The sequence below is a fragment of the Aquarana catesbeiana genome, linkage group LG08 (genome assembly GCF_042186555.1).
Source record: "Aquarana catesbeiana isolate 2022-GZ linkage group LG08, ASM4218655v1, whole genome shotgun sequence".
Lineage (NCBI taxonomy): Eukaryota > Metazoa > Chordata > Amphibia > Anura > Ranidae > Aquarana > Aquarana catesbeiana.
This window is the reverse complement of record NC_133331.1, coordinates 291,773,637-291,792,229: the sequence shown is the minus strand read 5'-3', so window position 1 is coordinate 291,792,229 and position 18,593 is coordinate 291,773,637. Positions and strand designations below refer to the sequence as shown.

General features: G+C 44.4%; 3 protein-coding genes across 3 annotated transcripts in view; 1 reads left to right on the top strand and 2 right to left on the bottom strand.

The window, feature by feature from the left end:
• Positions 1-18,593, top strand: part of LOC141104959 (uncharacterized) — a 664,134-nt gene that overhangs the window by 409,173 nt on the left and 236,368 nt on the right. The window lies entirely within an intron of this gene.
• On the bottom strand, positions 504-9,476 carry LOC141104811 (uncharacterized). Its single transcript, XM_073594576.1, has 6 exons — positions 9,356-9,476; positions 8,892-9,000; positions 8,338-8,472; positions 8,007-8,204; positions 7,564-7,705; positions 504-2,273 (listed from the first exon to the last, which is right to left on the bottom strand). Exons 2-6 carry the CDS (start codon positions 8,967-8,969, stop codon positions 1,039-1,041), a joined length of 1,788 nt encoding a protein of 595 aa, XP_073450677.1. The 5' UTR covers positions 8,970-9,000; positions 9,356-9,476; the 3' UTR covers positions 504-1,038.
• Positions 15,113-18,593, bottom strand: part of LOC141105451 (uncharacterized) — a 39,509-nt gene continuing 36,028 nt past the window's right edge. Inside the window, exon 13 of the mRNA XM_073595307.1 lies at positions 15,113-16,196. Coding sequence (XP_073451408.1) covers positions 15,254-16,196 — 943 coding nt within the window. The 3' untranslated portion in view covers positions 15,113-15,253. The remainder of the gene's footprint in view (positions 16,197-18,593) is intronic.

Here is an 18,593-nt window from a genome sequence, read left to right as displayed (position 1 = left end):
AAAAATCAAAGGGGTGTACTCACTTTTGTGAGATATTGTATACTATGCTGATGGCACTATATACTCTCCACTGTATTATATATACAATAGTAACCACACTATATACTGTGAACCGTATTAAAGATACTATACGGACTGCACTATATACTCTGAGCCGTATTATATATACTACAGGTGCATGCTTTGGCCAACCAGCAGCCGTCAATGCACTGCGATCTCACAGTGCATTATAGGGCGTGCCACGGCACTCAAATTTGCCGCGAACGCCCCATAGGTTCGTTTGTTCTACAACTCGAACATCCAGCCCATCCCTAACAGTGATCTCCTATGACCGTCAGCTCCATCTAGTGGCTAAAATGCATTACTTTTTTTCCTGAAATACTTCTATTAGTAAAAAAAAAAAAAAAAAAAAGTGCAATACAGCATTATGGCCACTAGATGGAGATAAAAATCATAGGAAATCGCAAATTCCAAAATTCATCACAGTTGGGTGAACGTTGGTCAAATTGGTTCAATAAATTAAAAAAAAAAAATAGCTCAGACCACAAAATGTACTCAGCCAATGAGAGGTAATGACTCCTTTTTTATTTTTCTCCTGCTATCAATGGCCAACACGGTACAACACTTCATCCATGTCTTTGGTAACCTCTGATCTCCTTATGAACTGTTTACGTTGTTTCCTTTTTATTTGGAAATCAAATTTTATTATCCCCACATGGGTGTGGCCCCTTTCTCAATACTATGTTTCAATGGGAGAAACATTTACCAATCCAACCTCTAGATGGCACTGTTGTATCATCCATTCCATAGGACATCTTTGTCAAAAGGTCAGGCTATGGTTGAGGTCTATGAACTGTTTCTTACATGATGAAGATCAGCCATGGAGTATATCTGAGGTGTATATCAGGGTGTGCTTCTTCCCCACATGTCCAGCAACATTCATATACAAGACATTTCCCACACTCACTAATACACCTCGACGGTTGTGTGGGACCCCTGATGTACAGGAAGACAGGACTTCAGTGAGGAACAATTCCCTCACTCAGGACAGGAAAGTGGCTTCTTCCTCATGTGAGATCTCTGATGACTGTCAAGATGTGTCTTCTGTGAAAAACATTTCCCGCACTCAGGACAGGAATGCAGCTTCTCCCCCGTGTGGCACCTTTGGTGTCTGTTGAGATTGCGCTTGTCTGAAAAACATTTCCCGCACTCAGGACAGGAATACGGCTTCTCCCCGGTGTGAGATTTCTGATGTGTGAAAAGATCTGATTTCTGTATAAAACATTTCCCGCACTCAGAACAGGAAAACGGCTTTTCCCCCGTGTGAGTTTTCTGATGTCTGTAAAGACTGGACTTCCCTGAAAAACATTTCCCACACTCAGGACAGGAATGGAGATTCTCCCCCGTGTGGCACCTGTGATGCCGGCTGCAATTGCGCTTGTCTGAAAAACATTTCCCGCACTCAGGACAGGAATACGGCTTCTCCCCTGTGTGAGACCTCTGATGTATGAAAAGATCTGATTTCTGTATAAAAAATTTCCCGCACTCAGGACAGGAAAACGGCTTCTCACCCATGTGCGATCTCTGATGTACGGAAAGATGGGACTTCTTTGAAAAACATTTCCCGCACTCGGGGCAGGAATATGGTTTCTCACCTGTGTGAGTTATTTTATGCACATTAAGATAAGATTTAAAAAGGAAACACTTTCCGCACTCAGTACAGGGAAACTTCTTCTCTCTTGGAAGGACGGCACTGTTCCTCACAGTCTGAGGTTCCTCAGGATAAGAGGAATACGATGGTCCGGCACCGTCCCTCACAGTCTGAGGTTCCTCAGGATAAGAGGAATACGATGGTCCGGCACCGTCCCGCACAGTCTGAGGTTCTTCAGGATAAGAGGAATACGATGGTCCGGCACCGTCCCGCACAGTCTGAGGTTCCTCAGGATAAGAGGAATACGATGGTCCGGCACCGTCCCGCACAGTCTGAGGTTCCTCAGGATAAGAGGAATACGATGGTCCGGCACCGTCCCGCACAGTCTGAGGTTCCTCAGGATAAGAGGAATACGATGGTCCGGCACTGTCCCGCACAGTCTGAGGTTCCTCAGGATAAGAGGAATACGATGGTCCATCTACACTGTGTGGTGCCGGATGGACATTTGAGGTAGTCGGGTTTTCTCCTGGACTATACTGTGTGATGTCCTCATCTTCTACTTTACAGTCTGGAGACAAAGTGAGACAATCCTCTGAGGTTTTCCTCATCTCCCGTCCATCTACTAAAATAGAAATACAAAGATTATTACTAGACATGAGCAGATTGGTTCCCCTAAACCAGGACTCCGCCCACATCAGGCAGCTTTGTCTGTGAGGATCTTACAATTCCACCCTCAAGGTAACTAGTAAATGGGTCCTCTGATCTCCTACCAGTTCATTTCTTTATTCATGGACCTTAGTCAGAGAGTGAGGAAACAACGAGAACTGTCTTTTATAGGAGTGACAGTGATGAGGGGATTATAGGACGAGTGTCCCCACCTGTCAGGACCTAAATCACCTGTTGTAGCTCCAGAGTCCACCAGCAGGTGTCTCCCAGCAGCCAGCACTTTCTATCAATCAGTCTCCACCTGATGCTGGCTGCTGGGAGGGTATTTAGTCCCTCCACTGCTATTACATTTCACATCACTATTTTGCTTTGCTAGTCAGATGCTGCTTGCCATTTTTCCTGCTACTGATCATATTCTTGTCCTTAATCCCATACCCTGCACCCCACTGCCTTATATCTGCTCCCCTTAACCTCTTCAGCCCTGAAAGGTTTTACCCCCTTAATGACCTGGCCATTTTTTTTGCGATACGGCACTCTGTACCCAAATAAAATTGATGTCTTTTTTTTTCCCCCCACAATTTCTTTTGGTGATATTTGATCACCTCTGTGGTTTTTGTTTTTTGCGCTAGAATCAAAAAAAGACCGACAATTTTGAAAAAAAAAAAAATATTTTTTACTTTCTGCTATAAAACATTCAATAAATTAAAAAAAAAAATTGAATGTCTTCATCAATTTAGTCCAATATCTATTCTGCTACATATTTTTGTTAAAAAAAATCCCAATAAGCGTATATTGATTGGTTTGCGCAAAAGTTATAGCGTCTACAAACTATGGTATAGATTTATGGCATTTTTATCTATTTATTTTTTTCTTACTAATAGTGGCAGCGATCAGCGACTTATGGTGGGACTGCGACATTGCGGCAGACAAATCGGACACCTGACACTTTTTTGAGAACCAGTGACATTATTACAGTGATCAGTGCTAAAAATATGCACAGTCACTGTACTAATGGCAGGGAAGGGGTTAACACCAGGGGCTATCATAGGGTAATGTGTGTCCCTAAGGGGTGCTTACTAACTGTGTGGGGGATGGACTCACTGGATGAACACAGAAATCCGTGTTCCTGATTAGCAGGAACACAAGATCACTGTGCTCATTCCTGTCAGAACGGCAAACTGCCTTGTTTACATAGAACGGCGATCTGCCTATCTCTCTGGGGAACGATCGCGGGTGGCCGGCGGACCCATTGATTGGCTTATCCTTTGTTCAAATATCATTGTATTGTGTTCCTTAAAAACAACCACACCATCTTTTTCCAGAGCAGCCTGTATTTCTCCTGAGGTTACCTGTGGGGTTTTTTCTTTGTATCCTGAACAGTTCCTGTGGCAGTTGTGGCTGAATTCTTTCTCGATCTATCTGACCTTGGCTTGGTATCAAGAGATCCCCCAAATTTTCCACTTCTTATTAAGTGATTGAACAGTACTGACTGGCATATTCAAGGCTTTGGGTAGCTTTTTATATCCTTTTCCATCTTTGTAAAGTTTCATTACCTTGTTACGCAGGTCTTTTGACTGTTCTTTTCTACCTCCTCGTGGCTTAGTATCTAGCCTGCTTAGTGGATCCATGTGAGAGCTAACAAAACTCATTGACTATTTATACACAGACACTAATTGTGATTTAAAAAGCCACAAATGTGAGAAATCACCCTTTAACCACTTAACAACCGAATGATGGCTACAGCGTGGCTCAATAACTCTGGGAGGGCGTACATTGACGTCCCCGCGCGCCCCTTGGGGCGTGCAGACAGGAGTATCCGTGATCGCCGGGTCCGCATCACGGTAAATGGCCGCTGACGGAACGATCACATGTAAACAAACCGGCGTCATGTCCGGTTCCTCTCTCCCCTCCCTGTACCGATCGGTACAGTGTGAGCGGAGAGGGGGAGAGATCGGGTGCAGCAGCGCTGTGGGCTGGATCTGTAGTGCCCACAGCGCTGCTCTGTGCCCATTGCAGCCTCATCCAGCCATCCATTCATGCTCAGCCATCCCTCTGTCATACTCATCAAGCCATCCATACTCATCCATCCATGCTCAGCCATCCATACCCAGCAATACTCATCCATCCATACTCAGTCATACCCAGCTGTACTCAGCCGTATCCATCCGTACTCAGCCATCCCATCCATACTCAGCCATCCCCAACCATACCCAGCCATACTCAGCTGTACCCATCCGTACTCAGCCATCCCATCCATACTCAGCCATCCCATCCATACTCAGCCATCACCAACCATACCCAACCATACTCAGCCGTACCCAGCCGTCCTCAGCCATACCCAGCTGTCCTCAGCCATACCCAGCCGTACCCAGCCATATTAAGCCGTACCCATCCGTACTCAGCCATCCCATCCGTACTCAGCCATCCCATCCGTACTCAGCCATCCCATCCATACTCAGCCATCCCATCCGTACTCAGCCATCCCATCCATACTCAGCCATCCCATCAATACTCAGCCATCCTCAACCATACCCAGCCATACTCAGCCGTACCCAGCCGTCCTCAGCCATACCCAGCTGTCCTCAGCCATACCCAGCCGTACCCAGCCATATTAAGCCGTACCCATCCGTACTCAGCCATCCCATCCGTACTCAGCCATCCCATCCGTACTCAGCCATCCCATCCGTACTCAGCCATCCCATCCATACTCAGCCATTCCATCAATACTCAGCCATCCCATCAATACTCAGCCATCCCATCAATACTCAGCCATCCCATCAATACTCAGCCATCCTCAACCATACCCAGCCATACTCAGCCATACCCAGCTGTCCTCAGCCATACCCAGCCGTCCTCAGCCATACCCAGCCGTCCTCAGCCATATCCAGCCGTCCTCAGCCATATCCAGCCGTCCTCAGCCATCCTCAGCCATACCCAGCCGTCCTCAGCCATACCCAGCCTTCCTTAGCCATACCCAGCCATATTAAGCCATACCCATCCGTACTCAGCCATCTCATCCGTACTCAACCATACTTAACGATACCCAGCCATACTCATTCATGCTCAGTCATCCCATCCATACTCAGCAAATCCACATTTATGGCTCAACCATGCTCAGTCATCCCAATCCACGGCTCATCCATGCCACTACAGTGCCTCACAAAAGTGTAATAGGTAGTTCAATTAGATTTGAAATGTAAGCCCCTAGAACATCTGACGGTGCTCCCTGCACGTTGGGCCTCTGTATGTGGACTGGCTGTGGAAAAGTCTCCCACATGTGGTATCGCCGTACTCAGGAGGAGTAGGAGAATCTATTTTGGGGTGTAATTTTTGGTATGTACATGCTATGTGTTAGAAATATTGTATAAATGGACAACTTTGTGTAAAAAAAATAAATTGTGTTTTCATTTTCTTTCTTCATTTTCCAAAAACTTGTAGAAAAAAATGACGTTTAAAAGACACATTATGCCTCATAGATTATACGTTGGGGTGTTTTCTTTCCAAAATGGGGTCATTTTTGGGGCGTTTCCATTGTCCTGGTGCTCCACGGCCTTCAAAAGAGGTGGTCAAGAAATTATATGTGTAATTTATATCCCTAGAACTCCTGAAGGTGCTCCCTGCATGTTGGGCCTCTCTATGTAGCCACGCTGTGTAAAAGTCTCACACATGTGGTATCGCCATACTCAGGAGGAGTAGTAGAATGTGTTTTGGGGTGTAATTTGTGGTATGCATATGCGGTGTGTGAGAAATAACCTGATAATATGACAATTTTGTGAAAAAAAAAAAAAAATAAAATAAAAAATAAATCTTGATTTTGCAAAGAATTGTGGAAAAAAATTACAACTTCAAAAAACTCACCATGACTCTTACTAAATACCTTGGAATGTCTACATTCCAAAAAGGGGTCATTTGGGGGGTATTTGTACTTTCCTGACTTGTTCGGGTCTCAAGAAATGAGAGAGGCCGTCAGTACTTCAGATGTGATCAATTTTCAGAGATTGGCACCATAGCTTGTGGACTCGATAACTTTTACAAAGACCAAATAATATACACCGATTTGGGTTATTTTTTACCAAAGATATGTAGCAGTATAAATTTTGGCCAAAAATTATGAAGAAAAATTACTAATTTGCAAAATTTTATAACAGAAACAAAGAAAAATGCATTTTTTAAAAAGAATTTTCAGTCTTTTTTCTTTTATAGCGCAAAAAATAAAGAACCCAGCGGTGATTAAATACCACCAAAAGAAAGCTCTATTTGTGTCAAAAAAAGGACAAACATTTCATATGGGTACAGTGTTGTATAACTGAGTAATTGTCATTTAAAATGTGAGAGCACCGAAAGCTGAAAATTGGTCTGGTTGGGAAGGGGGTTTAAGTGCCCAGTGGGTAAGTAGTTAATTGCCATTTTAACCTGTGTGTGCCACCTTCTGTGTCTGTACCAAGGCCAGAGATTCCGGGGTATGTTAACTTTTGATCAGGGCCATTTGGGTGATTTCTGTTATCATTATTATTTAAAAAGGATCCAAAAAAATGAAGTGATAATAAATGGCTTAATGTGATCGCTATCCTTAAATAAAAGACAGTTCTTTGGTACGATCGGTCATATTTTTCAATATTAATGCGAAAATTTCACAATATCTGCCAGGGTGTGCAAACTTTTGAGCACAACTGTATGTAATGTACAACATAGAGTATATAGTGCAGGGGTCAGGAGTATGTAAAGTTCAATATAAATTATATAGTGTATTGGTATTCAGTGGCGGCTGAAATGTTTACTTAACTGAGACAAGTTGCAGAGGTCCCACACCGCTGCCTCCCATCTCCTGAGACTGCACTCAGTGACTTGGGTCTGAGACTATACAGACATATCCCTCCACCCGGCACAGCCAGCAAATAACAGAGCAAGTCACCCCGGGAGAATTGTTCTGTCAGAGATACTGCTATACCCTGGTATTGGGCAGAAGACCCAAGAAACGTGCACCAGGTGCCTAGATTGAGCAACACCAACATTTTTCTGCCAGCTGAACCTCCAGAATCTCCATAAATCCAGTCTAGATACATAAATTGTGTCTGCAGCACAGAGAAGGAAGATTATCCGAGAGAAATACAGGAATACAGGACGGGGAACACAGCTCAGGAAAGTGACCAGGGGATTACAGGCTGATATCACCCAGTCCCCGCCCTACTCTGGACCAATCAGTGAGCAGTATAGGTGGAGGAATGGATTTAGTGTTAATGACCCACCTGTGCTGATCTCTGTAGGAGTGTCCTCCTCTATAAATGTCCCCGTTATTCCATCCTCCTCCATAGACTGCTGATCATCCCTCACATACCTCTCTTCTTCTTCTGCTTTAATTTCAACCTTTATATCTATCAGATCTTCACCCTACACCAAGAGAATGAAAGGAAATAATATTGATAAAATATAAGCTCACAAAATAAATCCACATATCATTTCCAGGAGTCCATGTCCTAGATCAGTGTTTCTCAACTTCAGCCCTCAAGGCGCCCCAACAGGTCATGTTTTCAGGACTGCCCTCAGATGAAACAGCTGTGGTAATTACTAAGGCAGTGAAACTGATCAAATCACCTGTACAAAATAATGGAAAGCCTGAAAACATGACCTGTTGGGGCGCCTTGAGGACTGGAGTTGAGAAACCCTGTCCTAGATGTTCCGTCCCACCAACCTTGTAACAGAGAGGGATGATGTGACCTTCCTGTGTGGAATCCCAGGAATACAGAGGACGGGGACATCTCTCTGGTGGGTTTCTGGTATTAGGTGGCTCCATTGTGACATTCTTGTTTCCATCTGAAAGCTCCTTCATCACTCCATACTCCTCATCCTCCTCTTTAACATCAATATTGTTATCCCCGAGGATTCCACTCTGAATATATAAATAGACAGTGACATCCTGACACCTTATAGGAACCTGACACACACAATGATACAGTCACCATCCAGACACATCCCTTGTCTGTTACTGGATAATGTCCCAGAATTCCCAGAATCCTCCTCACCTCTCCTGTCAGCAGCTCCATCATCTTCTTGGTGACTTCTAGAATCTTCTCCATGTTGTGTCTCTCAGGTTTTAGGGAGTCACATGGAGGCACTGTGATGGTCATATGATCACCTGACTTCACAAGAGGAAATCTCTGTATTGAGGAACCAATAGGAAGATCATGTTAGAATCCCAGAATCCTCCTCACCTCTCCGGTCAGGTCTGTGTTTTATTAATAGAGATAAGAGTGATGTCATGTGACCTCCCAGAATCCTCCTCACCTCTCCGGTCAGGTCTGTGTTTTATTAATAGAGATAAGAGTGATGTCATGTGACCTCCCAGAATCCTCCTCACCCCTCCGGTCAGGTCTGTGTTTTATTAATAGAGATAAGAGTGATGTCATGTGACCTCCCAGAATCCTCCTCACCTCTCCGGTCAGGTCTGTGTTTTATTAATAGAGATAAGAGTGATGTCATGTGACCTCCCAGAATCCTCCTCACCTCTCCGGTCAGGTCTGTGTTTTATTAATAGGGATAAGAGTGATGTCATGTGACCTCCCAGAATCCTCCTCACCTCTCCGGTCAGCAGGTAGATGATCTCCAGGGTGAGGTTTAGTATCTTCTCAGTCATGTGACTCCGATCCTCCTCCATCCTCGTTTATCATTTGATCTATACAGGTTTCCTGTAAACCAATAATTGATAAGAGAGAATTATCTGGACTGTATTGGTTGTACAATATTAGGATGGGGATGTATGGGGGATAATATGAGGGACATTCAGTTTACTGTTCCCTCCCGTATTTGGGGTCCAGGAACCTCTTCTTATATCTAAATAACACCTCTCCAATTTGAAGAAAATGTTCCGGCCCCATAAGTGGGGGAATGTTCTGCCCCTGAAGGGGTTTAATCTAGGTTTCCACACTATATATGTGTGTATCATCATCTGCTGGAGATAAAAGACATCACAGTGACTATGGAGGAAGAGGACGGACATGACGGGGGGTTACTGGGTGTAAATAGAAAATAAGATCTTATTACCTCCTCTGCTGCCACTTCCAGCAATGTCTCCTCTCTACTTCCTCCCGATTCACCTCTAACCCAAAACTTCCTGTCTGTACCTGACATCACTTCCTATCTTCCATAGAGACTTCCTGTCTCTATGGTAGAAGTGAGATCACCACCTTGTGGAGCTCAGAGGAACTGCATCCCCGAGAAACGTCTCGTAGCGTGAACACAGCCTTGTGCTGTGTGTATATGTACTGTATATCCTTATAGCTGGGATCATCTCCACTTCCACCAAGGGGGAAAGAAATATATTACTGCCAAGTCCAGCCTAGACATCAACCCCTAGACATAAGTTTCTTGGGGTACCTTGAACAATTGTGCTCTTTTAGTAACAACAATTTGTGGATGATGTAAGAATGTTCTTCTCCCACTGACCATTGGGGTTCCTTCTTTCATTGGTCACCAATGTAAGGGACCACTACACTGACCACTGATATAAGGGGATCCTTCTCCCATTGGTCAGCAATGAAAGGGACTGCTACACTGACCACAGATTTAAAGGGGTCCTACTCCCATTAATCGCCAATGGAAGGGGCTGCTACACGAAGCACTGATATAAGGGGATCCTTCTCCCATTGGTCACCAATGTAGAGAACCACTACACTGACCACTGATATAAGGGGATCCTTCTCCCATTGGTCACTAATGTAAGGAACTTCTACACTGACCACTGATATAAAGGGATCCTTCTCCCATTGGTCGCCAATGTAATGGACCACTACACTGACCACTGATATAAGGGGATCCTTCTCCCAATGGTCACCAATGTAGAGGACCACTACACTGACCACTTATATAAAGGGATCCTTCTCCCAATGGTCACCAATGTAGAGGAGCACTACACTGACCACTGATATAAGGGAGTCCAATCCCATTGGTCACCAACGTAAGGGACCACTAGTGAGCTCTACAGTGACCCTCACCTGAGTATGCAGCCTGGCTTCCCAGACAAAGGTAGGTGGTGGGGAGTGAGCATGATCCCTAATAAACCATACCGGGCCACATACCCTCAACATGGGGGGAATCTTTTGCCAAGTCCATTAACTCCTGGTTGGAAAGTTGAACAAGTCCAATGTACGTGCTAGTATAGTGGAACATGAGGGATCTGTACAATATAAGGCATCTGGAAATGTTTATCTGTCTACAGAACGCAGGGGAGACATTGGAACTCTAATTCATGATCAACCGGAGATAATCCAAAGGAGAAGGTCCATCCAAACCGTGAGATTGGTCAGAGACTAATTGATATCATTCTGGGCATTGCCAGACTAGGTCTTGGTTACAGAGTGAAGGTTGATGTTGCTCATACAATATGTAACCCTCATCTACATCATGGACCTTTTCTTCAGCTTCTTAGTAAATAGGATAAAAATCTTCATAATCCTATAGAAGAAGTTGGGGTCCTGAGTATTCATAGAGAGGCCCAGCACTTCAATAGTAAAGGAAGAGGTGGTCTGGTGGAGAAGACTCTGGTCAGTTTCTGGATCTCAATCATTGGAGACATGGTGAGACAACAAATACAGTGGGATGGTGGAGGAGTTGTTGGTGTCAGTGTAGAAATGGACAGAACACGGGATGATGACACCGAAAGAACAATACGGCTTCATTTCACGATATGTCAAGGAGAGAACGGTACAGGAGAGACTTTCCTCTCTAATTAATGTCAGGAGAATACCAGGAGAAAGCCTGCTCTGTTTTCTGAAAGAGCAGATGGAACACGTCTCCTTGTGTGCTGTTATTTTTATTACTCTATACCTGGGTTCTCCAAACTGTGGCCCAGGGGCCAGATGCGGCCATTTGCTTGTCTTTATCCGGCCCTTGGGGCACTATTCATCCCAAGGATATGAGACACTATTCTGCCCACTGACACCAACAATGGGGCAAAGTTCCTGCCACTGACACTAACAATGGGCCACTATTCCTCCCCCTGATACCAAAAATGGGGCACTGTTTATACCACTGATGCCAGAAAGAAGTTCTTTGCCTGCTGGCCACAGTCTGGCTCCCATAAAGTCTAAAGGACAGTAAACTGACCTTTTGTTTAGAAAGTTTGGAGACCCCTGCTCTATACCTAGTGACTATATGACTGACATGGTTCTAATACTCTGCTGTTCCTGACCACTGCACTCTGTACCCTGGGCTGTATATGATATACTCCTGACCACTGCACTCTATACACAGGGCTGTATATGATATATTCCTGACCACCGCACTCTATACACTGGGTTGTATATGATGTACTCCTGACCACTGCACTCTATACACAGGGCTGTATATGATATACTCCTGACCACTGCACTCTGTACCCTGGGCTGTATATGATATACTCCTGACCACTGCACTCTGTACCCTGGGCTGTATATGATATATTCCTGACCACCGCACTCTATACACTGGGTTGTATATGATGTACTCCTGACCACTGCACTCTATACACAGGGCTGTATATGATATATTCCTGACCACTGCACTCTATACACTGGGCTGTATATGATGTACTCCTGACCACTGCACTCTATACACAGGGCTGTATATGATATACATTGTGGATGAGGAAAAATTACTCCTGCGCTTGTGAGGGTCTGATTTGGTTTTGAAAAGGGTAGTATTGTGAACTGTAGCACAGCTTGAAGAGATGGTATTGCTTGTCCCGCTGCCCAGAGAGTGACCCCGGGGTGGTCAGGTAAGGCTAAGTGGAGAGTGGTGGATGAAGGGCGCGTGATCAAGCTTACATCAAAACATATAAAATTTATTTCGGAGGAAATAAAAAGCAAATAAAAGCAGTTGAATAATACCAATACTACATATCATGCAAACAGGTGACAAAATATAAAAAACATGAAAAATTAAAAATGGGTTAGGAATATCATGAGCCCATGTTGAGGCAAGTATTTAGAGTTGGCTAACGCGTTTCGAGGATGAGAGTGCAGTGGTCAGGAGTATATCATATACAGCCCAGGGTACAGAGTGCAGTGGTCAGGAGTATATCATATACAGCCCTGTGTACAGAGTGTAGTAGTCAGGAGTATATCATATACAGTGGAGAGTGGTGGATGAAGGGCGCGTGATCAAGCTTATATATATATAATTTTATATATATATATATATATATTTCTTTTCTGACCTCTGTTCCACCTAGAACGCTTGAACGTGGACTGGTATGGAACACAGAAAATCGCATCTTCCATTTCAGGCCGTTTTTTCCAACTAGCCATCAAGATGATGTACATACTTTTGGCCTACTGGCATATAGAGACTGCACTCTGGTTCTATAATAGGCTCTGATGAAGAGGTCATCCTCGAAACGCGTTAGCCAACTCTAAATACTTGCCTCAACATGGGCTCATGATATTCCTAACCCATTTTTAATTTTTCATGTTTTTTATATTTTGTCACCTGTTTGCATGATATGTAGTATTGGTATTATTCAACTGCTTTTATTTGCTTTTTATTTCCTCCGAAATAAATTCTATATGTTTTGATGTAAGCTTGATCACGCGCCCTTCATCCACCACTCTCCACTGTATATGATATACTCCTGACTACTACACTCTGTACACAGGGCTGTATATGATATACTCCTGACCACTGCACTCTGTACCCCGGGCTGTATATGATATACTGCTGACCACTGCACTCTATACACAGGGCTGTATAGGATATACTCCTGACACCTGCACTCTGTACACAGGGCTGTATGTGATATACTCCTGATCACTGCACTCTATACACAAGGCTGTATATGATATACCCCTGACCACCGCACTCTGTACACGGGGCTGTATATGATATACTCCTGACCAATGCACTCTGTACACAGGGCTGTATATGATATACTCCTGACCACTGCACTCTGTACATGGGGCTGTATATGATATACTCCTGACCAATGCACTCTGTACACAGGGCTGTATATGATATACTCCTGACCACTGCACTCTGTACACAGGGCTGTATATGATATACTCCTGACCAATGCACTCTGTACACAGGGCTGTATATGATATACTCCTGACCACTGCACTCTGTACACAGGGCTGTATATGATATACTCCTGACCACTGCACTCTGTACATGGGGCTGTATATGATATACTCCTGACCACTGCACTCTGGGCCATTATCTGTAAACTGATGATCTGTCACCTATGAGTAGTTTTTGTACCTCGATGTTTGTTGTCATTGTACCAGCAGAAGCCCTTTTTTTTTTTTTGCTCAATGCATTTTTTATTACAAAGAATGCAGTAAAAAAAAAAAAATCAGGATATAGTAAAGGTAGAAATCCGATCAGGTCAGGAAATTAACTTGTCTGGAATGTGGAGGCGGAGTTGTTAATAATTTGTGTACAATACAATACATTGTTATAACAAAGTATTGTAGAAAAGATCACAGCATAGAAAATGGGGGAAAAGGAGACAATAAACCCGGATATTAAGGGTACATTTGTGAACGAGGAACACCATAACAATCACCGACATTTTATTCTCCAGGGCCTCTGCTTTCAGAAAATAGAGGTTTGGGGGTGGGGGGGGGGTGAAAGGGTTAATGTGAGTTGGGTTTGGGGGGGGGGGGGTGAAAGGGTTAATGTGAGTTGGATGGAATCACACTCTAAACATTAGAGCTCCCCCTAGCTGCAGCCTGGTAATAACAATCCTAGGAGGTCTTTTCAGATAAACTTCTCCCGAAATTAAAATAAATGTCCATAGCGATTCACCCAGTGAAAGGTTAAACAATGAACGTCATTTGGCTCCTTGCTGGGTTGGTCGAACGTTTTCCATTGATTTAAAATGGAAAATACCACATTTGGCCACCAGATGGCACAAATTCCAACGATACTTAGCGCCATCTAATGGCCAAATGCCGTATTTCACTTTCTAAATAAATGTTCGGTTTAATTAACCTCTGTTCTTCGATGTGTGCTGAACTCATAAGTGCATGAAAGTGACCTGAGTTATGTGTCTGATGAAGGAAACTAACTTTTCATAGAACATTTCTTGGAGGAATGTGAGAAGCATTGGCCTAGGAGGGAGAAATTCTGGCTATGATTTAATTAATGGCGTGATCTCCTATGACCGTCAGCTCCCTCTAGTGGCTAAAATGCATTACCTTTTTTCCTGAAATACCTCCATTAGTTAAAAAAAAAAAGTGCAATACAGCATTATGGCCACTAGATGGAGATACAAATCATAGGAAATCACTGTAGGGAAAACAAAAATTCCAAAATTCATCACAGTTGGGTGAACGTTGGTCAAACTGGTTCAATAAATTTAAAAAAAAAATAGCTCAGACCACAAAATGTACTCAGCCAATGAGAGGTAAGGACTCCAATTTTATTTTTCTCCTGCTATCAATGGCCAACACTTCATCCACGTCTTTAGTGATCTCTGATCTCCTTATCAACTGTTTATGTTGTTGTCTTTTTATTTAGAACGTTTTCTTATTCACAACATGGGTGTGGCCCCTTTCTCAATACTATGTTTCAATGGGAGAAACATTTACCAATCCAACCTCTAGATGGCACTGTTGTATCATTCATTCCATAGGACATCTTTGTCAAGAGGTCAGGCAAAATGTACTCAGCCAATGAGAGGTAATGACTCCATTTTTATTTTTCTCCTGCTATCAATGGCCAACACAGTACAACACTTCATCCATGTCTTTGGTGATCTCTGATCTCCTTATCAACTGTTTCTTCCATGATGAAGATCAGCCATGGAGTATATCTGAGGTGTATATCAGGGTGTGCTTCTTCCCCCACATGTCCAGCAACATTCATTTACAAGACATTTCCCGCACTCACTAATACACCTCGAGGGTTGTGTGGGACCCCCTGATGTACAGAAAGACAGGAATTCAGTGAGGAACAATTCCCTCACTCAGGACAGGAACGTGGCTTCTCCCTCGTGTGCAATCTCTGATGTCTGTAAAGATGTGCCTTCCTTGAGAAACATTTCCCGCACTCAAAACAGGGAAACGGCTTCTCCCCCGCGTGACATCTCTGATGTCTGGAAAGACCGGACTTATAGGGAAAACATTTCCCGCACTCAGGACAGCAATACGGCTTCTCCCCCGTGTGAGATCTGTGATGTCTATAAAGATCGGACTTCTGTGAAAAGCATTTCCCGCACTCAGGGCAGGAATACGGTTTCTCCTCCGCGTGAGATCTCTGATGTGTGCAAAGATGTGACTTCCTTGGAAAGCATTTCCCGCACCCAGGATAGGAAAGTGGCTTCTCCCCCGTGTGCACACTCTGATGTCTGAAAAGATGTGACTTCCTTAAGAAACATTTCCCGCACTCAGGACAGGGAAATGGCCTCTCACCCGTGTGAGTCCTCAGGTGTGCGTAAAGATCTGACTTCCTTGAAAAACATTTCTCGCACTCAGTACAAGAAAGTGGCTTCTCCCCCGTGTGAGAGCTCTGATGTCTGAAAAGATGGGACATCTGTGTAAAACATTTCTCGCACTCAGGACAGGAATACGGCCTTTCCCCCGTGTGAGATCTCTGATGTCTGTAAAGACTGGACTTCTCTAAAAAACATTTCCCGCACTCAGGACAGGAATGCAGCTTATCCCCTGTGTGGCACCTTTGGTGTCTGTTGAGATTGGACTTGTCTGAAAAACATTTCTGGCACTCAGGACAAGAATACGGCTTCTCCCCGGTGTGAAACCTCTGATGTGTGACAAGTTCTGATTTCTGTATAAAACATTTCCCGCACTCAGGACAGGAAAACGGCTTCTCACCCGTGTGCAATCTCTGATGTATGGAAATAGAGGACTTCTTTGAAAAACATTTCCCGCACTCAGGGCAGGAAAACCTCTTCTCTGTTGGAAGGACAGCACCGTCCCTCACAGTCTGAGGTTCCTCAGGATAAGAGGAATACGATGGTCCGGCACCGTCCCTCACAGTCTGAGGTTCCTCAGGATAAGAGGAATACGATGGTCCGGCACCGTCCCTCACAGTCTGAGGTTCCTCAGGATAAGAGGAATACGATGGTCCGGCACCGTCCCTCACAGTCTGAGGTTCCTCAGGATAAGAGGAATACGATGGTCCGGCACCGTCCCGCACAGTCTGAGGTTCCTCAGGATAAGAGGAATACGATGGTCCGGCACCGTCCCTCACAGTCTGAGGTTCCTCAGGATAAGAGGAATACGATGGTCCGGCACTGTCCCGCACAGTTTGAGGTTCCTCAGGATAAGAGGAATACGATGGTCCGGCACCGTCCCTCACAGTCTGAGGTTCCTCAGGATAAGAGGAATACGATGGTCCATCTACACTGTGTGGTGCCGGATGGACATTTGAGGTAGTCGGGTTTTCTCCTGGACTATACTGTGTGATGTCCTCATCTTCTACTTTACAGTCTGGAGACAAAGTGAGACAATCCTCTGAGGTTTTCCTCATCTCCCGTCCATCTACTAAAATAGAAATACAAAGATTATTACTAGACATGAGCTGATTGGTTCCCCTAAACCAGGACTCCGCCCACATCAGGCAGCTTTGTCTCTGAGGATCTTACAATTCCCCCCTCAAGGTAACTAGTAAATGGGTCCTCTGATCTCCTACCAGTTCATTTCTTTATTCATGGACCTTAGTCAGAGAGTGAGGAAACAACGAGAACTGTCTTTTATAGGAGTGACAGTGATGATGGCATTATAGGATGAATGTCTCCACCTGTCAGGACCTGAATCACCTGCTGGTGGCACTTTGGTACCCTGGGCGGAGAGTTGTAGCTCCAGAGTCCAACAGCAGGTGTCTCTCAACAGCCAGCAGTTTCTATCAATCAGTCTCCACCTGATGCTGGCTGCTGGGAGGGTATTTAGTCCCTCCTCTGCTATTACATTTTACATCACTATTTTGCTTTGCTAGTCAGATGCTGCTTGCCATTTTTCCTGCTACTGATCATGTTCTTGCCCTGAATCCTGTACCCTGCACCCCACTGCCTTATATCTACTCTTCTTAATTAGAATGATGTAATGTACAAAGTAGAGTATATAGTGCAGGGGTCAGGAGTATGTAATGTACAATATAAATTATATAGCGTATTGGTATTTAGTAATCAGTGGTGGCTTAAATGTTTTCATAAGACAAGTTGCAGAGGTCCCACACCGCTGCCTCCCGTCTCCTGAGACTGCACTCAGTGACTTGGGTCTGAGACTATACAGACATATCCCTCCACCCGGCACAGCCAGCAGACAACAGAGCAAGTAACCCCGGGAGAATTGTTCTGTTAGAGTTCTTGGTATACCCAGGGTATGGGACAAAGGCACATGCCTCTGAACCCCATAATCTCCATAAATCCAGTCTAGATACATAAATTGTGTCTGCAGCACAGAGAAGGAAGATTATCCGAGAGTAATACAGGAATACAGGACGGGGAACACAGCTCAGGAAAGTGACCAGGGGATTACAGGCTGATATCACCCAGTCCCCGCCCTACTCTGGACCAATCAGTGAGCAGTATGGGTGGAGGAATGGATTTAGTGTTAATGACCCACCTGTGCTGATCTCTGTAGGAGTGTCCTCCTCTATAAATGTCCCCGTTATTCCATCCTCCTCCATAGACTGCTGATCATCCCTCACATTCCTCTCTTCTTCTTTAATTTCAACTTTTATATCTGTCAGAGCTTTACCCTAAACCAAGAAAATGAGAGACAATAACATCTGTAAAATATAAGCTCACAAAATAAATCCACACATCATCTCCATGAGTCCATGTCCTAGATGTTCCATCCTACAAACCTTGTAACAGTGAGGGATGGTGTGACCTTCCTGTGTGGAATCCCGGGAATACAGAGGACGGGGACATCTCTCTGGTGGGTTCCTGGTATTAGGTGGATCCATCATATCCTTGTGTCCTTCTGAAAACTCCTCCATCACTCCATACTCCTCATCCTCCTCCTTATACTCTTCTTTAACATCAATATTATCATCCCCAAGGTTTCCACTCTAAATATATAAATAGACAGTGACATCCTGACACCTTATAGGAACCTGACACACACAATGATACAGTCACCATCCAGACACATCCCTTGTCTGTTACTGGATAATGTCCCAGAATTCCCAGAATCCTCCTCACCTCTCCTGTCAGCAGCTCCATCATCTTCTTGGTGACTTCTAGAATCTTCTCCATGTTGTGTGTCTCAGGTTTTAGGGAGTCACATGGAGGCACTGTGATGGTCATATGATCACCGGACTTCACAAGAGGAAATCT

Excerpts from the sequence above, each read along its gene's own strand:
- LOC141104811 (XM_073594576.1), bottom strand. The coding sequence starts at position 8,969 with ATGGAGGAGGATCGGAGTCACATGACTGAGAAGATACTAAACCTCACC. Across the intron at positions 7,706-8,006 it reads TCATCCCTCTCTGTTACAAG|GGTGAAGATCTGATAGATAT; the intron begins GTTGGTGGGACG and ends CTCTTGGTGTAG. Across the intron at positions 2,274-7,563 it reads TCCTACAGAGATCAGCACAG|TAGATGGACGGGAGATGAGG; the intron begins GTGGGTCATTAA and ends TTTCTATTTTAG.